Source organism: Myotis yumanensis, unplaced genomic scaffold (assembly GCF_028538775.1).
Source record: "Myotis yumanensis isolate MYYU_CA2020_CCGP unplaced genomic scaffold, mMyoYum1.0.hap1 SCAF_13, whole genome shotgun sequence".
NCBI classification, from domain to species: Eukaryota; Metazoa; Chordata; class Mammalia; order Chiroptera; family Vespertilionidae; genus Myotis; species Myotis yumanensis.
The window spans coordinates 41,957,571-41,981,720 of NW_027223764.1; the positions used below are offsets into that span (position 1 = coordinate 41,957,571).

Genomic DNA, 24,150 nt, shown 5'->3' on the forward strand with positions numbered 1-24,150 from the left:
GAATCTCACATCTGTTCCTCATTTTCCCCTTCTGTCCCTGAGCCTCTCGCGTACCTGGGGGTCTCGTGCGGGGTTCCCCACATCCGAATGTAATTACATTGGGCCATTTCCTCTTGCTACAACGTCTCATGTGCATTTGATTAGAAGACCAGCAGGAAGAACCTTGAGGGTAAAGCAAAACTCCTCCCTCCTCCACAACAGGTAGTCTCCGTGCTCCGACGGTAACTCCATTGAGGGAGTTTTCACGCCCCTTTGTCACTGACCTTGATGGAGGACCACAGGTAAAAGACAGGGGCACATTCAAGGCCTCCTCTCGGGCCCCATGTCGGGTCGTTTCTTAGATCAGTTTGTAGCGCCCTGCAGGCCAACTCTCCCGAGGGCTACCAGTGACCACATGTGGCCAGAGGGAGAAGCGGGGGGCTGGGGAGGGAGGTCCCACCTGCCCACGCGGGCCAGGCGGCCGCGGCCGGGTCAGCAGGCGCCGCGCACGCGCCGTGGGTCCCCGGGGAGGCGCGCGTGCGGGGGGGGGGGGGCGGCGCGGGGCCGCGCACGCCGAGGAGCCACTTCCGGGCGGGGAGGGGCGGGGCGGCCGGCCCTCTAATCTCGGCGGCGGCGGCGGCGGCGGCGGCAGGGGGAGCCCGAGCTTCGCCTCTCACGAGTCGGTCCCGCGGCGAAGAGGACCCCGGCGGGCGCCCGTGTCCGAGGGAAGCAGCGGGGAAGCTGGTTCCGGGCTGCGGAGGGAGAGGGGCCGCCGGGGCGCGGAGGAAGGAGGAGAGTCCGGTTCGGGGAGGTGGGCTTCGGACGCGGGTAGGGGGAGAGGGACTGAGTGGGAGGCGGGTCCCGGCCGGGGAGGAGAGGAGGGTCAGACTCGGGGGGTTTGGGGTGGGAGGGGTCAGGAGAGGAGGGAGGGCCCGTGGGCACTGAGGGGCTAGCGGATGGGGGCGGGCTCGGGTGCGGGCGGAAGGGGGGGGACGCCGCCCCCCGCGTCTGGACCCTGAGTGGGTGCAGGTGTGCGAGTGGGTGGGAGAGGGTCTGAAACTCCACTCCCGGAGAGGGTAGGAGGGGTGGGGACAGGCAGGATTTGCGCCTCTGCACGAGAAGAGAGAGTTTTGGGGACGGAGGGAGGGAGGGATGAAGCGAGCGAGGCCGGCCTGGCTCTTAAAGAGAGAGTCCGGCGGAGGCTGGACCCTGGGGCTGGGCTGTCTCCAGCGTCCGATTCCCCGCGGGGCTCGGTTGAATGGGCCGGGCTTCTGGGTTCCGGGCCTCGGTCGGGGGGCGGGCTGGGCGGTGCCCCTGGTCCCTACCTGGGGCATTTGCTCGGTAGGAGGCTGGATGGGGAGTCTGGCCGGCTGTCGGAGCCGAGCCGAGCGCCCGCGAGGTCCTGATTCGCTGGTGTGGGGTGCCGGGGGTGGAGTGTGATAGCTGGGAGTGAAACCCGAGCTCTCAAAGGAGGGAGAGAACCATTTCTTGACTGCTCCGGCCGATCGAGGCGGGTCGGCGTGACAGTTACAAGCTGTAGAAGTAAACAAACCTGGTTCCCCTTTGCAGAGGAGCGGCGCTGAGAGCGGGGCTGGAAGGAGAAGATGCCCAGTGCGGACGTTCTCATGCTGGTGAGTGTGGCCCGAACATCCTCCTGGTTCGGAGGCACTTGTCCCTTCAGTTTTATTTTTAGTCCAAGGGATCTGAGTAGGTAGATTTCACCTCTGCCGCTTGCTTTTGGTGGCTGAGCATTTCTGCCACCTTTAGTTTGGGCTTAATGATTAAGGTGGATAAATAACTGAATTCAATAGATGAGTATGTATTTAATGCACATGAAGAAGAATCTTTTTCAAAATTCTTGCAGTTGATTTTAATCATTCCCTTCCCATATTACCAGAGCAGTTTTAAAACTTCTATTGCATTTTGTCTGGGTCTGTCATATATTAGTCTAGAAGCGATGGTCTCCCGGACTACACTTAGGATGCCTCAGAAGGCTGATATGTCTTCTTTTTATGGAAATGAATAAACACCTGCCATGGCGCTCTGCAGTAGTAAGTGCTTAACAACTGCTTGTTGAATTGAATCAGTTTGAATTTAAGTGTTTTGTTGAGCTGAGGTGTGTGTATACCTGCTGTGGAAGAGGCTGCATTTTCCTCTCCTGAGATCTTCCTGTGCTATTTTCTCACCAAACAAGGAGACTAGCATTGCCACATGAGTGTTCACCAAAACGACGTTTTATTCTTGAGACAGTTATGATTCCGTAGAGGCTCTTTAGTGGGGGAATTGTGGGAACCCGGACCTTTCAAATAGCTACGTAGGAAAAGTGTCTGCATTTAATGTTTAACAAGTCACTTCATTGAGTCCGATGTCTCTGTGCAAAATCATGGATTTAGGAACAATTCCTTTCCCTCTCTTTGTCTCACCATCCCAGAGAGGTGGTGGCTGTCACTGGGCAAAAACTAACAGTGAGGTTTTCTCATACTTGGTGCTGACTTGCTGTCGTGGCAAAACCTGTAAGGTCTGCGGGACATACAGAGGGGAACTAAGTTCTGGTTTGCAATTGGGAACAAAGATGATTTTAGAGCAGCCATGGGCAAACTACGGCCCGCGGGCTGGATCCGGCCCATTTGAAATGAATAAAACTAAAAAAAAAAAAAAGGCCATACCCTTTTATGTAATGATGTTTACTTTGAATTTATATTAGTTCACACAAACACTCCATCCATGCTTTTGTTCTGGCCCTCCGGTCCAGTTTAAGAACCCATTGTGGCCCTCGAGTCAAAAAGTTTGCCCACCCCTGTTTTAGAGAGATAAATACTTGGTTTATCTACAGATCCAGAAGATTTCACCTAAAGTAGTTTCTTGCTTCAAGTCTTATGGATTGTCAGTAGATAATAAATAGTCTCAGTATAATTTTAAATGCTTATTATATAAGCAATATGTTAGAAAAAATGGAAACAATTATAAATACGCAAAAAGAAGAATCCCCCACCCCCACCCCCCACCAAATTCCACTACTCAGGGATAGCCACTGTTAGCGCCTTGGAGGGTCAATGGAGAATGGTTTTTAACAGTTGGCAATTTCTGTTTTTCCTCAGTGTGTTTATATATCTCTTTAAAAGTCTGAGCAGTGAGTGCTTTTATTCAGAATATTAACTTTGGAATTTGTTTTGTTTTGAAGTATTTCTGTAGCTGTTGCCATTACTTTTCACTTCCTCAATTGATAATCTAGAATGTTTAGGGGTGTTGCTTTGCTTGTTGGTGTAAGGAATTAATTCACATGGATAACAACAGGTCCTTGAGGTTCATCATTTTCCTAAGACACCAGTCGGTTGAGGAGCTTTCACTAGAAAAGTCATTTTTTCCATGTCTAAACTGTGCTATTTGAAGCAAAAATGTAAAGAACCAGGGTGGGTTTTCAATGGGGGCATTAAACTGCCAGGATCTGAGTTCAAGGTGTTTCTCTAGCTACTTTGTATGATGTGTAAGACATATTCTTGGGCCCTCTAACTGGGAAGAAAGGATCCCAGGTAACAAAAAGTAAACCTCAATGCAGGGCAGTGCCTTGTAGAAACTCAGAAACAATCATAGAAGTCGTATGTTGTGCATGCCTCCTTTTTTAGAATCTCTGATAAGTGGGTAGCCAGTCATCCATCTTTTCTTCTGGGGGAATAAGATGGGCAGAAGCTAAAACATAATACAGGGTGGATTCAGGAATAGTACTGTAAGTCTACCAGCTAATATTTATTGAGCATGTATTCCATGTTATGTGCAAGAAATAGATACTCTACATACTCATTTAATGTTCACAAAATCCCTTTGGAAAATATGCTGGCATCCTCCTTTTACAGGTGAGACCCCAGGCTTAGCTAGGCTGTCAGCAGTGAAGTGGTGGAGCTACATTTTTACCACAGTCGATCTGACTTGAGATCCTCCCCTCTTACTTACTTTATAAGGCTGCCTCTGGGTCATACTCTCCGTAAGGGAGAGAGATTGTTGAACTTTGTGACTGATGGGAGAGGGCTTGTGTAGAGCAGAAAGGGTGGGAGAGCCCCACCCTCAAGCAGGCACATTGGAAATGTGTATGTGTCTGGCCGTGAGTGTGTCTTCTAGAATAGTCTTGTCTGAAAATATGTTTTATTATACAAATATTCCTGTTTATTTTCTTTTACATTGCAGTTGAGGCATTATGTTGAAATTTAAAAAGTTATGCCTATAAGTATAATGTTATAATCTTTGAGTTTCATTTTAGAATAATAAAGGGGCATTATAAAGTATTTGTTAAGAGGTCATTGGGTTTGATAAGATTAAAAACCACTTATGTGGACAGTATGCTGTGGTAATAAAACTTGAAGATCAACTGGAGTCATATAAGTCAAACCTTGTATTCCAGGATAAGAAGCTTGGGCTGTCAGTCCTTAATTTTGCCCTCATTTGGTTAGGGTCGTTTGCTTGCCTTTTTCCATTTGCTCCTATATGACATGTCATGGGCTGTACTACATTTCACCTATGTCTCAGAGAGAATGAAATGAGTGAGTAGTATTCATCTGAGAATTGTGATACTTTCGGAGGGAATTCAAGTCAGGCAATTTTTAGCAGTCTTTCTTCACTTTGGCAGCCATTCTTTTCATCCCTATTCTCCTTCTCCCTAAGCTAGGGTTACAAGTTGCCAAATACTTTTAAGAAGAAGCTCAGGCTACTCCTTAGGTGGCTTTTCTCTTTTCCCGTCCAGACGAGTAAATCAGGGTTACCATCTGTTCCACGGTAGTGCTAGGTTTGAGTGAAAATTGTTTGTCTGGGGCCGAGGTTCTCAACCCAGGGTGATTTTGCCCTCCAGATCATTGGCAGTGTCTGGAAACATTTTTGATTGTCATACTTGAGGAGTGCTAGAGTCAGGGATGCAATTAAAAACCCTATCATGCACACAGTTTCCCACAACCAAGAATGATCTGGCCTAAAATGTCAGTAGTGCCCAGGTTGCGGAAACTCTGGTCTAGGGTTCTTAACAGTATTTGCAGCCTAGGCATTAATGTTGATCATTCTAGGCAGAATGAGTTTGTGTGTGTGTGTGTGTGTAATGGGTCTGTTATAGTGTTACTTGGGGTTATTTTGCCCATGGATCAAGCTCTGCTGCTTTGGAATATAGAGAGTGTACAGCATGGTCTTCTGCAGTGGAGGAATATTCTTCGTTCTCCCCGCCTCCCCATTGATTTTTAGAGACCGTGGAAATTGGAGGGGGGCGGGGGAGAAACATTGATGTGAGAGAGACATATCAATTGGTTGCCTCCATGTGCTCTGACTGGGGCAGGGATTGAACCTGTAACCCAGGTACAAGCCTTTGAGTATTGAACCTGAGACCCTTCCGTGGGAGGGCTGACGCTCTATCCATTGAGCCACACCAGCCAGGGCCAGAGGCACATTCTTAAGAAATGCTTTCCTTTGCAATGTTTCTGCAGCACTTTCTTAAAAGAAAGTATTTATTTATTTTATCCTCATCTGAGGATATGTTTATTGATTTTTTTAGAGAGAGAGGAAGGGAGGGAGGAAAGAGGGAAGGAGGGAAGGAGGGAGGGAGGGAGGGGGGGAAGAGAGAGAGAGGGAGAGAGAGGAGAGAGAGAAACATTGATGTGAGAGAGAAACATCCCAATGGGGAATCGAACCCACAGCCCTCTGGTGTATGGGACAGCCTTCCAACCAACTGAGCAACCTGGCCAGGGCTGCAGCACTTTTTTTTTTTTTTTTACAAAACTGTAAGCCTGTCTTAGTTTTGTTTTTCAGGTTCAAAAATAGAATCTTTCCAGATCTTAGAGCGTTATCTTTAACCCTTGGATCTTTTTCAGGGATGCTTTCTTTCTGAATCTCAATTGGGATTTAAGCAATAAATTGAAAGATCGACACAAAAAGCTCATTTTAATCCAGTGTCTTATTTGTAGGATTGTCTAGAAGAAAGGGGAGATTCATTGGGACTGGTATGAGATTTAAAATTTTGTTGATAATTTGAGTGGCCAGTAGGATGAGCATTGTATTTGACATTGTTTGAATGTTTAAAATAAAGCAAAACTATAATAACAAGTATGATAATTTCTGCAGCCTTTAGTCTAAAGGAAAGGGGAGTTATAAATAGAGAAACCCTAAAATCGGAGTATTTGGCTTAGCCTTGCAGTCTGTGTGTCAGGAATTTTTAGTAACATTTACCTTCTTAATTAGTCTTTGTCCAATCTAATATTACATAAAGTTTGTACACATTGGTGGCAGAATTGAGAGTCAGCCTGGGATTAAGAAATTTCCATAGGGAATTGATTTGTAGTGAATCAGTTCATGTGTGGAAACATACAGAGCCCAATTACTGAGAGAGAAACCATGCTATTTGTTAAGGGGCAATAGGAGCCCTCTGGGAAGGCGGAAAGTAGTTGGTTGGGTGTATCAGTTATCTCTTGGCACACTCCCACAGTGTGATTGAGGAGATGAAGGGACTATTTACAGAGCTGGGCAGGGTTAAAAAAGACCAACAGGGATGATGAAACCACTCAGGGTAAGAGCCATTATTACTCTTAGGTCTGAAGGAGCCAGGAAGGGGAGTAGTTTCTGAAACCTTGACAGAGTTTAGCTGAAGGAGAAGGGAACCTGTAGCCACTGCCAACCAGTGGCCCAGCAGGAGGGAATTAAGAGGAATAAATACCTCAAACTCTTTCATTTCCCACCCTCTGAACTCCTGCCAGAGACTCTCATTGGTCAAACTCACTGGAAACCAGAGAATAAGGGAACCTGGGTGATTGAATTCACACAGGGCAGCCCTGTAAGGCACATGCATAGCAGAGCTGGAGCAGGTTGGGCGGAGCATCTGGCAGAGAGCAAAGGGAGGTTGCCCCGCATGCTAGAAACAAGGCCACATTAGCTCCAAAAGGCACAGCTAGAAGGCAGTGTCGGAGCAGAGTCTGGAATATTATAGAAAAGGAATGCTCTCACTGATAACAGAAGGCAGATTCAGAGGCAGAGTGTTGCCACAGCTTTGGCAAGCTCAGAGCTGCTTGTTCCAGCAGTAGCCTTAGAATCGTAATTGCTTGACAGACCTTTAGGAATCCTGCAGTCCAGCTTCTCTTACTGTGTAGGACTCCCCTCCCCAGGGCCCTGCCAGGAGTGGGTGCGGCATACTTTCTCAGGGAGTTCTCCATTGTGGGACAGCTTTAATTGTTGGAAAGTTTTTATTTATGCAGATCACTGAATGTCTTAGTTAGGCTGTATAGGAAAGAAAAATCTAAAGTAATAGAGATCTTTAAAAAGTAGCAATATTTTTCTCTAAAGTAAGAGAAATCCAGAGTAGTCAGTTCCTGATGGATATGGCCGTTCCTAGGTCTTTGAGGAAATCCTGTCACTTATAATGCATCCCGGCCTAGCCAGGCTAGCTGCTTTAAGCTCAAGCTATCAGGTTTCTGCTTCATTCAGCAGGAAGAGGAAAGAAGGCCTTGTCCCACTTTTAACTAAAACGTTTTCATGTGAAATTCATTATACATAGAGAAAGTGTATGAAGCACATATCTACATTTTAAAGAATAATAAAGGAAATAATAATCTCTACCACCCAAGTTAAAAACTAGAATATTTACCCCCAATCCCACATGCCCTATCCTTCCTTCCCCTCTAGGGATAACTACTTTCCTGATTTTGGGGATAATTATTCCCTTGCTGTTTTTTTTGTTTGTTTGTTTTCCTTTTTTCTTCTTTACATGTGTTACTGCCTATATATGCAATCTTAAGTTTAGTTTTATTTTTCAACTTGATATAAATTTACTTATATGTATTCTTGATTTTCCTGTGTTCAATATTTGTGAGATACCGATATGTTGGTGCATGTAGTTTAGTTCATTCATTTTCATTGCTGTATAGTATTTTACTGTATGACTACCACAGTTTATTTCTCCATTTCACTGATGAAAGATATCTTGATTGTTCCAATTTGGGGCTTTTTTGAACATTGCCATTATGAGCTTTTTTGTATATCGCAAGTGATCATAGAGCTTTTCTGGGATTAATCCTGGGAGTGGAATTATTGGATTGTAAGAAATGTATATCCTTAACTTCACTAGATAATGCCAAACTTTTCTAAAGAGGTTGATACAACTTATAGTCCTAGCAATAGCATATTGGAGTTCTTATTCCTATACAGCTTGACAAGCCTGATATTTATAGGGCTTTGCATATTTTGCCAATTTGGTAAGAATGAAATCTGATTGATTCCCATATGCATTTCCCTGATTATTAATGTGTCTTTTTAAATATTTATTAACTATTTGGATTTCTGGATTTGTGGGTCCTCTTCAAGTCTTATGCCTTATCAATTATTTATCTACTTCTCCTTGTAGTTCTACGAAATTTTATTGTATATATTTTGTGATTTTGTTACTAGCTTCATACAGGTTTGAAATTGTTACATCTTACCTACCAAGTGTTTTTTGATGCTTTTTGACTTAATGTAATATAACTACATGAGCTTTTTGTCCTGAAATAGGCAAACTGTAAATGTTGATGAATGAATGACTTGCCTTTTTGTACAGGCAGAAACTGCAGGACAGTTCTAGCCTATTCAGATGAACTGTTATTTATGTGTCTTACTATCCCATGAATTGAATAAATCATTTTTAATTTAAAAAAGAGTGCAGCACTTTCTTTTTTGAGGCATAACTTTCATATAGTAAAGGGCACAAATCTTAATTATACAGATCAGTCAATATTTGCACATGGATACACTGTTCTCACTGCCCAGATCAAGACTGATAAATATCCAGCATCCCAGCAGGCTCCTCATAGCCTGCTCAGTTGATAACCCACCAAAGGTTATCATCCTCACTATGGTTAGTTTTGCTGATTTGTGAACTTTTCATAAATGGAAACATACAATAGGTATATTTTTGTGAATGTCCTTTTTGCTTAACATTTTGTGTGTGAGATTTAGCCATGCTCTTATGTAGCAATAGTTTAAAAAATTACTGCAATGTAGTTTTACAGTATATAAAATATCTTAATTTCTTTTTTCTATAGTTTGTGAACATTTATGTTTCTAGTGTTTGGCTATTATGAGTGACACTGATGCATATGTATGTATGTATATATGTATGTATGTTAATCCTCACCCAAGGATATTTTTCCTATTGATTTTTTTAGAGAGAGTGGAAGGGGGCGAGAGAGAGACAGACAGAGAGAGAGAGAAACATTGATGTGAGAGAGACATTGGTTGTTTCCCACAGCTGTCCCAAAGGGGCCAGAGAAAGAATCTGCAACCCAAGTACATGCCCTTGACCAGGAAACAAACTGTGACCCTTCAGTGTGCAGGCCGATACTCTTACCACTGAGCAACACTGGCCAGGGCCATGCTGATGCATTCTTGAACATGTCTTTTGGTAAACATAAATAGATTTCTGGGTCATAGGTATACTGCCCAATAGGTTTCCACAGTGGTTGTGCCAGTTTACATTCTTACGTGATTTTCTTAATATATACATTTTGGATTGAGATTTGGGCAACAAATTTTAAATTTCTGCACACTAAACATTAGAGAGAGCATTGAGAATTCTTTCCTGAAATAGTATAGGCACTTTTAAAAGGTGAAATGCCCTTTCCCCCCCTGTAATTTTCCTAGAGAGTAAAAGCCTTCTGCATTCTTGTTAATGTAGTTTATAAGTATTAATAAACATTTGATGGAAACAAAGCAGCCCTGGTTCTTTTTGAGTATTAAAAGGGCTTTGTTAAGGGCAGAGTTTAGATTTGTAAAACACCATTTATAGCAGTTAATTCCGAGACCAAAATCATAGTCCTCTGGAACTCTTTGGAACCTAAGTAGCTATTCTGGTATATTTATATTCTGCGCTCAGTATCGGGGAGACCTTGTTTTCTGGAGGCTTTTTCCCAAAGGAATACATCAGTCCTATCTTGACTTTCAGTCTTAATGGTACCAAGTCTTTAAGGCAAATACAAAATTCTGTTTAGGAAGGACTCTGTACTAGGAAGGAATCTCAGACAAATACGAGAATGCCATGGTAGACCTCCTTGTCTAGCTATGTTGCAGCAAGGATGGAGAAAACCTAGGATTACATGTTAGAAATCTCCAGCCCTTGTTGCCAATCTTAGGATTTTAAAATCTTTCCCAAGAGTCATGGCTATAGCAGTGAAGAGCAATCTACTGGATGACTGAAATCAGGTTTCTGATCTGTAAACGTAAGTAGGTAAGTATATAATCCTGTTTTGTAGGTAGGCAAAGGGTCACTTGCAACCTTATGACTGAGTTACATTGGTGAAGGCAAAGAGTTGGCTTAACATCTGTCTTACAAAACTCGCGAGTAGTTCACTATTAACATGCATTTCATTACCATCATATGTAAGAAAATACAACATAGGCATAAATCAAACTGTTGAAAACGTCTACCAGCTCTACCTTTGTGACTTTGGGACACTGTGAAGGTTATTTCCCTTACTGCTTACTGAGAGGAAAGGAAATGCTCATCAGAGAATTCAGATTCATTAAATATTTAGTGTTTCTTATCTGCAGTTATTATTACCTTTACCTCATTTAATATTCACAACGACCCTATCAGTTGATTGTGGTACCTTTTTTTTCTTGTGAACTTTTCATTGAGTTATAACAACAGCACTATTTTTGCAGATGAGCAAAATCTAGTTGCATAGACATTTATTAATGTACCAAAGGTCACACAGCTTCTAAGTGAGAGGTAAAATTAGAGCTGAAGACTTAGATTACTAGTCCAGACTTCCTAGGACACCCCAGATGCCTGTAGAACACCATTAACACGGCTCAAAGAGTCCACACGAGTAGTGATGGGGTGTTGGCTCAGGACAGTACTCAGATGGTTGTCGTTTTCAGATATCCTGGGTAGTAGCTGGAGTATGTGTTTATGAATTGCCAAAGGAAAAATTGTGTTTTTTAAAAGTTTCTTAAAAGTTTCACAATTTTTGCGCTTAGTAATTCTGTATATAGAATCTTTAAAATATATACTTTTAATAGTAATGATCCTCTTTGTCTAGGTTATATATAATTCCTCTATACATTTCTAAACTATTATCAGATACTTTTGGTTGCTTTTATTTGAAGTCCAAAATGTTACTTTCTGTTTCTGGAATTGCAGTTTTTGCTGTCTTTGGCCCATTTGGAAACTTTTTTCAGAAAGGAGCCCTCCCTCCCCCCCTTTTAAGCCTGTGAATCCATACAAAATCCTAGGTGGTTGGTCTTAGTTGGTATTTGGTGACCATAATCGAATTGCTCCATCATAATGCTTTCTTTTTAAAAATATAAAATTCAGTGGTTTTTAGTATATCCACAGAGTTGTACAACTGTCACCACAATCAAATTTAAAAAGTTTTCAGAAGAAACGCCATACTTATTAGCAGTCACTTATGTCCTCCTAACCCCTTAGCCCTAGGCACACATCAGATGATTTTTTTTGTCTATAGATTTCCTTATTCAGAATGTTTCATATATGTGGAATCATAGAATATGTCGTTTTTGTGATTGGCTTTTTCCACTTAATAATGTTTTCAAGGTTCATCCATGTTGTAGCATGTTCATAACTTCATTTCTTTTTATTGTAGTTATAAGGCTTTTCCTGGAGAATTTTAAATACTGGCTATATCCAATCGTGTTTCTATTTTGTTCTCACAGGGAACATAGGGGTCTCATCTTAGGTTTACTTTCCATATAATAGGATAGTTTGTCATCTTAAGGCTACTTCTAGGATTCATTTTAAAGAAGGGGTTATTATGGGGAATATGAACCCAAATGACTGGCCTTCAGGATGTCTTGAACCCTTTATAATTATTTGCAAGATTTTATGTTCCCTAGCATTTTTTGGGGGGTGGGGGAGTTTAGGGGACTGAGAATTTTCAAAAAAAGGTGAAATCATTACACTCATACAGATAGAAAATGAATACACATTAAATATTTTATTTTACTTAGAATGAAGAATTCAGGCAGATGTTATAATTGGTTCAAATGAAAACAGACGTATATATAGATCAAGAATATTAAAATGAGTATGAAATGGAGGCAAAATTAGTTTCTTCCATAGTGGAGAGGGAAGTCATTTGAACCTTTACTAGACATGGCAGATTGCGTGTTTATAGATGAAGATTTGTTTGCATTGCTTTCTTTATTTTGTTGTTAATCCTCGCCCGAGGATATATTTCCATTGAGTTTTAGGGAGAGTAGAAGAGAGAAGGAAAGACAGAGAGAAACATCTATGTGAGAGAAACACATCTATTGGTTGCCTCCTGCGTGAGTCCCGACCAGGGCTCTGGCCAGGGAGGATCCTGCAACCAAGGTATGTGCCCTTGACTGGAATCGAACCTGGGACCCTTTGGTCCGCAGGCCGATGTTCTATCCACTGAGCCAAACCGGCCAGGGCTAGTTTGCATTGCTTTCAATCATTTACATTATATTTATCTACATTATCGATTTATCTACATTATAAAATAACTTCCATGTAATCATAATCAGATAACCTAGAGGGATGTCCTGGCCAATGACTAATTTTCTATTGGAAGTACACATTTTCTCCTGCACTTTCAATAGGTTATCAGAAAGTCGGAAACTCTTCCAAATGATAATTTTAAATTTAGTCTTACTTCAGTTTTAAAAAGTAGCTCCTTTTTCGACTAGATTTTGAAAGCAGACTTCCCAAAGAGTCAGTTAGAGACCCAGGGATAGGTCTGAAGTTTATTCTTTTGAACAGGATTACATGTTAGAAATCTCCAAGAAGTAGCCTTTGTAACTTACTTAGGTTACACTTTTCAGCATATATTCAGTATTTCTCATCTCTAATAGCAGTATGACTATTGAATAGATTTCTATAAATACTTATCATTTGGGAAGTCTAGGTATCCTAACTCAGTGACAAAAGTAGACAATCCTATTGAGATAAGTTTGGGAAGGGAAAAGCTCATGACTACTTCTCCCATTGTGATAGCTTAGGGAAGGCAAGACTTCCTTTACGGGTGAAGAATATGGGATTATTTCCACTAGACCTTACTTATTATCCAAGGAGTTCTCATTTCTAGTCCTCAGAGGATAAAGGGCTCCTTTTGTACTTTGAAAGGTAACTTCTGTGCATATTTGTAATAAGTCATTTAGCTACTTATTGGAAGAGACGGGCAATTCATGGCAAATTCATAGCAGCATTGTATGTTCAAGTTTTCATGTACTTTCCCCCCACATCTTACCTACTTGCCTTATGCTGAGAAAGTATTTACCAAGAAAACCCATAATTGCTCTTACCTCTACAACCACTAGCCTGCTCCTCTCCTTACTGAACTTAGTTTTATACATTTCAGTCTTCTCTACGAGTTGAAGCTCCCTGTAGTGTCTTTCTTGATGTATTTGAGAAGGTGCTCAAAATCATTAGTTGAAAAAGTCAGCATCTGTCTTCAGTTGGTGCCCTGTCCTCACCACAAGTAAATAAATACAACATTTTAAATGACCATTTGGCAGTGTTTCGGGCTCTCAGCTTTTATGAGCTCAGAAGCTTTGATTTTCCATGAGTGCACCCTAATGACTAGAGCATATTGCATGTCTGTTTCCTTTCGGAAGACAAGATTGTATCGCAGTGACGGTAAGGAGCTTTGCCTGAGCACTCCAGTGCCAAGAATGGAGCAATTAGACTTACACACGCTTGTGGAATAGTGCTGAGAATGTCTGTCTTTGGCTTGAGACATGACTTAAGGGGAGCACATGAGCCGTTAAGCTTTTTGAGAGGAACTTCTCAGATACTAGATCTCTTGACTCACATTGTGGAATTTTGGGGGAAGTTTATGGTTTACCTCCTAAGACATGCTGATTGGGACATTTCTGTCACAGTCACTAGTGGTTGGTTGGAAGGCTGTCTGGTTTTGCTGCTCAATTCTTAACTTCTTCAGTGACTCGGGAGTTTTCCATTTGGGCTTGTGATCTATTTTTGCTGATGAACTTTAATGCCTTTTGGGGCTCTAAAGACAGTAGTATTTTCTTACCTGTTTACTTTGTGCTTTGAAGTTCTCTAGGATGTGATATTAAATCTGTGTTTTTAGGGCAGAAGTAAAGAATAAATAATTAACTCTTTAGATATCTTCTGTATTTTAACTTCACTCCCTCACCCAGTCTCAGTCTTTAAATTATCGTTTGATCTTAAGACATTAGGTAGTGGGTGAACTGGGTAAAACAGGTTTTTCTTTTTCTCAACAGCCCATTCCTGCTTTAAATTTTGGATTTCTGGCTCTTCTGGAAAAGCTGTTGAGGGTTGAATTGTGCAGTGTGTTAGAGGTTAAGAAAGTGGAGGAAGGAGGAAAACAAATCCTTTCTTCTCTGCAGCATTGCAGGGTGGAAGATTTTGATTTTCATTAGTATCTGGCCAAAGAATAAATATTAGCCAGGAACAATGAATGAATTGATCTCGTTGATTCATGAGGCTGGGACCTAGCTTTAACAGTTCCAGGAAAGCATGGTGATGTCTTTGTACCTCCTGTCTAAGTTTGGTGATTGGGTCTCAGTAATATGTTAATTATTCGGTAATTATTTTGTAAAAGAAGGGGATGGGAAGAGAAGGGGACAAGTTATAATGTAGAGAAACTGTTTTTAACCAAGAGTGCCTATCAGAATCATATGGGGGAGGTTTTACAAAATACATTTTTTTCAGGGCTCCACTCTATACTTACTGAACCATCGGGTGGGATATTCTCAGAAAAGCTCGTTGGATGATTTTGATGCACTTCACTGGTTTTGAAAGAGTATTGACCAGGAAGTTAGATTCTGATGGGGCCTCTGCATGTAGTTTGACCCGAGGGAAGGCACACTTTAGTATTAGTCTTTGAGCCTCAATTTCTTCATCCTTGAAAAGGATTGGGTTAGGTGGTCTCTAAGCTGCCTTCAAACAGCAACATTTTATGATTTTGAAGACAACTCTCCTGAAGTACTTTTCAAACTGATTCCTTTCAGTTTTTTTTTTTTTTTTTTTTTTGGAAGTAGGTAATAGTGTAAGTCTCTAGCTGAGAGAAGAGTGAGTTTTGAGAAAATCATTGATAGCTGTTCACACTCCAGAAGCACTCAATGTTTGTAGGACAATGTTCCGATCACTTGGCAGTGTTGTCTGTCTTAGCTGGGAGAGTAGTAAAGCTGTGGCTCTTAATTTAGTTCCTGGAATAAACTAGATGATGTAACTATGAGAACTGTCTATTTTGAACCTGTTGGTTTTCTGATAGTTTGTGCCACTGATAGTTTGGCTCTGGAAACCTGGGCTGTGGAAAACGTAGTGGAAAAAAACAATGTATTTTGAGCCAGAAGGTTTGAGTCCTGGCTGTGAGCTGTGTGACCTTTGGACCTCTGTGTCTTCATCTGTGAAGGATGGAGAGTGGGTCATGAACGGATCTTTAACCTCCCTTTTGATTTAACTCTGATGGCCTATGACATGATGTGTCTTGTGTGCTCATTAGAAGGGTGCCAGTGTGTGCAGAGTGTGGTTACAAATAACCAGCCATTCTTTTCTGGGTCAAGCCACCACCACTGGGAGAAATGTGAGAGAGGAGGTGGCAGGATCTTCCTAGATCTTAGGAAACAAATTGTCAAAAGTATATTCAATATTTCACTTTAGTTGAATAAATGTTGAGTTCCTACCATGTTGAAGATGCTATTCTCTGTGGTGTAGGAGATGCAAAAATTAGGTCCTCCTTCTTGTTTATATTCTTATCAGACCTGGTACCATAAGAGAGTTCAGATATTAAAATAATCATTTGGTTATTCTCCCACACCAGGGTAGAGTGCTTTCCTTCTAGGACAGATGAACTCAATGCAGTTGGCTCATGCAGTTTGGCCCTGATTGACTCCTGAGAAATAACCTGAATTGTGGCATAGATATTTGGCATCTTACAAATGCAGAGAAGACGTTGTGCTATGTAAGAAGACGAACCTTTTGTGAGGAAGTAGCTTTCCCTGAATCCTGATTTACAATGACACTACAGTGGTATTATTAGGCATTACTGTTTTGAATTTTTCCTCTAGTGAATGACACTTGGAAGCCTGGTCTGTGTTGTGGTCAGCAGTCTGTATTTGGACAAAGCAGGAAGTTTGAAAGGTACAAGTTGTTATTAGAACCAAAGGAAACTAATTTGTGTGCACTTTAGTTTTGACCAGACATCATTAGAAGACTTTGTTCTATGTAATACTCAGCTGAGAAAATTACTACCTTTTCTTTGGCAAGCAATCTGGGTCTCTGTGGCAGTTCAGAAATTATCAATGGAGTAGATCATGACAGCGGAAATGTTTTTCTTTAAAGTTTAGCTTGATTTTTAAAAAAATATATTTTATTGATTTTTTACAGAGAGGAAGGGAGAGGGATAGAGAGTTAGAAACATCGATGAGAGAGAAGCATCGATCAGCTGCCTCCTGCACACCCCCCACTGGGGATGTGCCCACAACCAAGGTACATGCCCCTGACCGGAATTGAACCTGGGACCCTTCAGTCCCCAGGCCGATGCTCTATCCAGTGAGCCAAACCAGCCAGGGCGTTAGCTTGATTTTTTAATGTGCGAGGAACAAGAAGGAGAGAGTACATTGGAATGTACTTGTTGGTTCCTCTGCTTGGCTTTACAGCTCTTTGGTACTCTTCTTTTAGGCTGTATTCCTCCAGTTAGGTTTTGGTGTTTATAATGTTTTGAAGTCCTGAGCAATGGTTCCAGAAGTCTTGGATTCAACTTGAAGTGTGAAGTCCTGGGTTTTAGCTCTGACTCTGCTATTTACTACTCGGTTTGCCATAGAGGGAGTCACTTAACCTTTCTTAACTTGTTTTCCCCACCCATAAAATGAAATTTTTCATTCTTAACCTAAGAACCTCATGAGGTTATAAAGTACAAATAAGATAATATAAAAGATGTTTAAAAATTTTAAGTTGTATAAATATTACCATATATCCTCTATGAATAAGTAATGCTTTTAAGTGCTTCACCCTTTCCTGTATATGTTTGTCTCGGGCCTTTGGCCTTCTCTTTCTTTTCTTTTAAAAAAAATATATTTATTGATTTCAGAGAGGAAGGAAGAGGGAGAGAGAGATAGAAATATCAATGATGAGAGAGAATCATTGATTGGCTGCCTCCTTCATGCCCCCTACTGGGGATCGAGCCCGCATCCCAGGCACGTGCCCTTGACTAGACTAGAACCTGAGACCCTCCAGTCCGCAGGCCGACGCTCTATCCACTGAGCCAAACCGGCTAGGGCAAGGCCTTCTCTTTCTTAATTAGTTCTTTTCCCTCTGTAATCAGGTGGCCACCTAATCTTTGAGTTTTAAAGGGAAGAGAAAGTTTTAAGTGAAGCAAACTGGTGAACCCTCATCCCTGTAAAATAGTGCCATGTAGGTGGTGGGCACTCAGGAATAATTGTTGAATAGATGGAAACCCTTACGCAGTAGGCATCTCTGTAGCAGTGGCATCATTGTGGGGCAGGTCTCAGGATGGTGTGGTAGGCAGTTCTAGGGGCTGCCTGAGTGGAGATGCCATTGTCCTTAAATAAGACAAATGCAGATGGTTAGCTCCTCTTGAGTAGGGATTGCTACGATTTGTATTAGCTCCCAGGAAAGAAGCACCATCAGTGTGAACCTGGAAATATATTTTAATGATTCTCATTTGTAGAATGTTTCTTCTGGTATAAATTGGTAATTAAGAAATTGAATGGGGAAAAATCACTGTCTAACTGGCAGTTGATCAAGTATAGTACTAGTTCTCAAAGAAGTTTTTCTTGGGAGAAAAGGGGTGCGGGTAGTGTCAGTATGGGAAGTTTGCTTATAGAATCTTGTTCTCTTGGAGTAATTTAGGGTCTGATAGAGATTAATTAACATTATTGGGGATAACTGTGGCTACCGATAGGAAATTAACTCATGACCGAAGAATTCTGAATCTCCATTGATTTAGTTACTTCATCACATCATAATCCTGGCCTCACAAGAATGTTAAGAGAATAAATTACAAGTATAAAAAGTATTGAGAATCATGTTAGTGTTCATTCTCTTCACTGCCTTATGCAACCACATTCCAAATTTAAGGAATCCAGGAGTAAAATCACTCTAGGGCACTAATTTCAAACCTGAAAGTCATGATTTATTTAGAGGAGCATAGAATCAATTTAGTGGGGTCAAGCATTTAAAAAAAGAAGGAAGAAATAGCAATGTGAGTGCATCACAAGTAATAAGGTGTTAGGTATTAGGGGTTTGGAAATTATTGGTTTGATTTTATATCTTTTTGTTGTTATGTGAACTAGATTGTGTTGTAATGTGTGTTTCTGTGGGACCGTGTTGGAAAAGTTTGAAACTCATGGGTCTCACAAGTAACACACCCCAGATTTGCAGACTTCCACTATCGTGTTACATTCATGAAAGTGTCTTGCTGCTTTGAAGTGATTTGAGTGCTTAAGGAGTTCATTATGTTTGGGAATAGCAGGATATTAAACTCCCATAAATTCTAGCAGCTGTCTAATAATGATTAGGATTATTGAATACTATTTTGATGTATTTTAAGGCATCACCTAAATCATTAGAATAAGAAGAGAAAGGCTTTTAGTTTAGTCTTCATTATTTGGCAAAATGTTAACTATTGAATCTTCATACTACTAAGGTTTATCAGTTTATTTCCTTTAATAATATACTTTCAAAAGATTGATGGTATTTTTTACTGTCATTTTATATATTTCCATTGAGCAACGTATTTTTTTCTCTCTAGAGCAGGGGTGGGCAAACTTTTTGACTCGAGGGCCAAATGGGTTCTTAAACTGGACTGGAGGGCCGGAACAAAAGCATGGATGGAGTGTTTGTGTGAACTAATATAAATTCAAAGTAAACATCATTACATAAAAGGGTACGGTCTTTTTTTTTTTTTTTAGTTTTATTCATTTCAAACGGGCGGGATCCGGCCCGCGGGCCGTAGTTTGCCCACGGCTGCTCTAGAGGAATATATTTCCAATTTTATAACAAAGTGTGAAAGGAAGGAATGTCCTATGTGGGGAAATTTTACCCAAACTACTGTCCTGTTAAGCAAGGGCTGGAGATAACACACCCACACACACTCACAGGTACATACACAGATACAATTTATTTTGAGATGATTATTTTGTGTTCCTTCCAGATAAAGAATTGGAGACACAGATTGGTGAAATAATTTGCTAGGAGTTACACAAGAACATAACATTGTGCAAAGAAAACTCTTAGAGTGGCACTGGATCATAATGTGTTCTTTGCCTATGAACACTGAAAATAAAGACTTGGAAGAGTACTGAGTAGTAAGTCAGCAGGCCTGGGTTCCTAGTCTGTGCTCTGATATAGCCTGTCTGTATAAGGTTAGGCATGTTGTTTCAAGGTTGGGGTCTCTGTTCCATCTCCAAAGGTCCCTTCAACATTTAGGTTGTTGCTTCCCACATGGCTGGAGTATTGCATCAGGACCCATCCTGGGGTTTGTGCTGTTTGCAAGGCCCCAAGGAACTGCCTCATTCTTTTTCTCCAAGGAGAGAGCATGCATTACCCCACAGAGTCCTATAATGCAATGACATGTCAGCGCTATGAGGTGTTTCAATTCATTGGGGACTGAGCCTAGGTTGTTTGTAGTAACCAAGAAGGATCTTGGAATGAGGCCAGGAGATGTAATTTCTGTGACCAACTAGTTCATGCTCAAAAAGCTTGCTAGGATCCATCTAAGTACAGTATCATTCTGTCTTTGGAGTAAGAGAAATTAGAATTATATCTCCTGTTAAAGACTTTGAATTCAAGGACTCCCATTATATTCTTGTAGCAATTACATATATATATATTCTTGCCAAATATAATTTTATAGATTTTAGCAAGGAATGCCTTCATATCTTAATAGGCTTAAAAATTAAATTAGTTTGCATTTGCTGATTCTTTGACCTCTCCCTAATATTAGTTATATTGCTTTATTGTTCAGTGCTGTGAAGAGTGATAATATCTACAGTCATCTTTTGACATTGGCAATAACCTCTGTTCTCTGGGTAAATTAGGAACTATATCACCAGAGGAAAATCTGATCTGAATGATTGTTGTTCCATCATCCCATTCATCCACACTATTAAACCATTTGGTTTGATCACAGCTTTCACCACAAGATTCTTTATAATGATGGAAATTACGACATGTTTGATGATGATGGACTCCTCTGGTCTTTCCTCAGGTCTTGACTGCCACTGCCACTGGTGTGCAGATTTGAGGTTGTTGATAGCAACAATGGGCTCTGGGGAATGGTCACCAAGAACTTAAGAGGAGGTTGTAGATAAGCCTTGTTTCCATGGATAGCCCTCTAGGGAACCCAGTACTTGACTAAAGTTAATGACCTTATGCCGCAGCCTAATTGCTAAGGGCGTAAATGTTTTCAACAAACATTTGTTAGCACTGTCTCCTCCTAAGCTTTCATGCATCTATTAGAACATTGGTAGATGTTCAACAGGAAATATCATTATCTTTTTCTCAAAATCTCTCCTCCTTCTACTTCCCCTCCTGTTCTTTTACTCAGTTTCTCAAACTTGAACTTGGAATTATTTGTACCCTTTCCACTCCATACTTTCTATGTCTAATAAGTTATAAAACCCTGTTTGCTTCACTACCAAAAATGTTTTTCAAATCCATACTGCTTTTTGTCCCCAATGTTTTAGTGTTTAAGGTCAAGCCCAGTTTATTTTTCTCCTGGACTGTTTCAATAATCCCTTTAAACTAAAATTTTCATTTCTAATCTCTGTCCTCCTTCTTTTTAGCTCTCAGTCAGTTATCTTTTTTTAAAATTACTTTTCTGATTAACAACACATGACTTATTTTTGTTTTTGTTGTTTTACAGTTTGCTTTATTTTTACTCATCATTATATTCTAGAAATTTTTCCATGTAGTTCATTCAGATCTATCTTCTTTTTAATGCTGCATTAAAATGTGTATAGTCCTGGTCAGGTGGCTCAGTTGGTTGGAGTATCATCCTTACACCAGAAGGTTGCGGGTTTGATTCCTGGTCAGGGTGTATACCTAGGTTGTGGGTTTGATCCCCCATTGGGATGCATACGGGAGGCAACTGATCAATGTTTCTCTTACATTGATGTTTTTTTCTCTTTCTCTTTGTCTTTCCTGTCTCTCGCCCTCTTCCTCTCTCTCTAAACTCAGTAAAAAATACAGCCTCAGGTGAGGATTAAAAAAAGTGTTTATTATAGTTTATTTAGCCATTCCTTTATGAATGAACATTTTTGTTATTTACATTTTTCCCTTTGTTATAGAGAATACTGAAGTGAGTGTCCATAAACACGTGCAAGATGCCAAAAAAGTGGGATTTCTGGGTCAAAATGAATGAATGTTGACAGTTGACACTGGCAACTCACGTTACAAAAAGTGCCTATCGATTTATACTTCCACTTTCCATGCCTTTTTTTTTTTTTAAAGGATCATTGGTAATCTGGACTTAGTGTATTTCTGCCTCAGTGCTCTAATTGACATATTTACCCATTTACTGTCAGCCCCTGTCCTAGTTTTTATTCAGTACAAATTGTGTGCTGGGCAGTCTCTCTATGCTGCGGATTTAGTACCTGGTAAGACAGATAGGATCCCTGCCCTCATCTAGCTTACCCTCCTAACACATAAACTTTTTGCTATTCCCAGATTTCTTTTATGCATTTGCAGCTACTTTTCTCTCTTCCTCCTATGGCTTTTTTTTTTTAATGTTTTTTGCCTGGGTAATTTTCTTTGATCATTCTTTTACCTTTTTAACCTGGTTAGATTTTATCTTCTGTCATATCTTTCTCATCTCCTCTTAGGTAGAGTTAGATAGGCCTTCCTCAGTGGTCTCTCTTAGCACCTCACTTGCATCCTTTTTATAGTGTTTATGGTGGAGTTGTTTTTTTTTAAATTTATTTTTTTATTGATTTCAGAGAGGAAGGGAGAGGGGGAGGGGGAGAGGAAGAGGAAGTGGGAGAGGGAGAGAGAGAAAGAGACATCAGTGATGACAGAGAATCATAGATTGGCTGCCACACTTGGGGATCTAGCCCACAACCTGGGCATATGCCCTGACTGGGAATCAGTTGATGCTCAACCACTGAGCCACACCAGCTGGGCTATGCTGAAGAGTTTTAATTATTTGTTTATATATGTGTGCACTTGTGTATGCATGCATGTGTAGGCATGCACACTCACACACACATACCTCTCCCATTAGACTAGAGTATAAGCTCAGTAAGTGCAGGCACCTGTGATACTTACCTAAACCCTCCCCCAGCTTAATGCCTTAAACATTGGAGATGCTTAATAAATGTTGAGTAAGTGAATGAATAACAAACTATCAGATTAACTTACTTTGTGTAGGGCACATAGGGGCTTGTAAATATGACTAAGACCTGTATTCAAGGACTAACCATGTAGTCAGGGAGATAAGAAACAGATGAGTAGACTGCAAGGTGATTTGTGATAAGCTCTGTGTAAAGCTGGGATGGGGAACCTTTATTCTGCCAAGAGCCACTTGGATATTTATAACATCGTTTGCAGGCTATACAAAATTATCAACTTAAAAATTAGCCTGCTATACTTGGTCAAACATTTAATTAACTCACCCCTAATGCCTTGGCAGGGCCAGACCAAATAATTCACGTTCCCACTGCTGGTGTAGAGGCACAAATGGGTACTTGAGAATTTAAAGAGAGAGGTGTATTCTCATGAATAGGATATTCTGGTAAATTTTCAGATGAGAGGGCTTTTTTCTTATTTGTGAGTGATGCACATAGTGTTAAGATATGTCCCTGGCCCCCAGAGTTTTTAGTCAAATAGGGCCTTAGAGCAGAGATTGTAGTCTATGGTCTGTGGGCCAAATCAGACCTGCTGTCCATTTTTGTACAGCCTATGAGCTAAGAATGATATTTTACATTTCAAAAATTGTTTTTATAAAGAGAATATTTGGTGCTATGTGTAATGATATGAAATTCAGATTTTAGCATCTGTAATTAAATATTGTTGGAACACAGCCACGTTCTTTTGTGTACCCACTGTCTGACTGCATTTGTGCTACAACAGCAGAGCTGCAGAGCTATAACAGACACTTTTTGGCCTGCGATGCCCACAGTACTTATTCTGGCCTTTTATAGCAACAGTCTGCCAAATCCTGGACAGAAGGTGGGAGAAATCCAGATAAAGTCGAGAAGAGGAGAAAGACATCCATATTGAGAATGAATGTTTGAGTTGAGTGGGACAGTGAATACTGTAGTCATGCTGAAGCTTTAGAGCTGAAATGATGATCTAGCTTATCCTTTTATTTTACAGAATAGATAGAAGATCAGAAATCTTGTCAAAGTCCACAGGACTTATAGAGGGGCAGTGTTCACCGGAGTGAAAGGAGCAGGAGCTTTGGGTGATAAGATTATTGCTGGGGTAGGGCCAGATTATGAATGTCCTTGCCCTTGAAAGATGAGAGTTGAAGAATAAACTAGGAACAAGACTTTTCCTTTCTCTCTCTGAATTTAATATTTCTTTTTTTCTCTTGTATTTCTAGAAGGCCTTTGAGCCCTACTTCGAGATCTTGGAAGTATATTCCACAAAGGCCAAGAATTACGTAAATGGTCATTGCACCAAATATGAGCCCTGGCAGCTAATTGCATGGAGTGTCGTGTGGACCCTGCTGATAGTCTGGGTATATGAGTTTGTCTTCCAACCGGAGAGTAAGTATACTGTCCACTTTGTAAAGAAACAGTGGAGGTTCACTAGCTTTGAAACTCATAGTGATGATGACCAATTCCTTGCCTTTTAGTTTTGTTCTGGTTTTTAAAATTTAATGGGAAGTGGGACATTGTCTTCTGATTGGCAAAGTCTTATTATAATAGGAATCTTGTGTAACTATTACTGCTTACTAGTAGGTTGATTTTTCTGGATTTGCAACTTACATAAAAACTCGTAAGAAATTAGTCCTTGTAGGATCACAGATATCTGAGTGCGGCTTAAATCTTCTTCAGTTTTAGTTTCTTGTCTAGAATGTAATCGTGCCACCTGGACCTCCCAAAATAGGAATCATTGCTTTAATTTTAGGCCATCCTTTCAAGATTAGGTAAAATTGCAACAGCACTCATGCAATGGTCATTTCAGTGTCTGCTGTGTACCAGGCACTGTGCTAGGCTCTGGGGATATCTAAATAAGTGATA

The 24,150-nt window shown here is 40.8% G+C and overlaps 1 protein-coding gene across 3 annotated transcripts in view; it reads left to right on the top strand.

The window, feature by feature from the left end:
* The first annotated feature begins 644 nt into the window (after positions 1-644).
* SGPL1 (sphingosine-1-phosphate lyase 1) overlaps positions 645-24,150 on the top strand; it is a 57,406-nt gene continuing 33,900 nt past the window's right edge. The window contains exons 1-3 of one of the 3 annotated variants that reach the window (XM_070432917.1): positions 645-807; positions 1,549-1,610; positions 23,508-23,673. In XM_070432917.1, the coding sequence (XP_070289018.1) occupies positions 1,584-1,610; positions 23,508-23,673 (193 nt within the window). In that variant the 5' untranslated portion in view covers positions 645-807; positions 1,549-1,583. Of the gene's footprint in view, positions 808-1,171; positions 1,611-23,507; positions 23,674-24,150 lie in introns of those variants that run through there. The other 2 variants (XM_070432916.1, XM_070432915.1) reach the window with 2 other exon arrangements.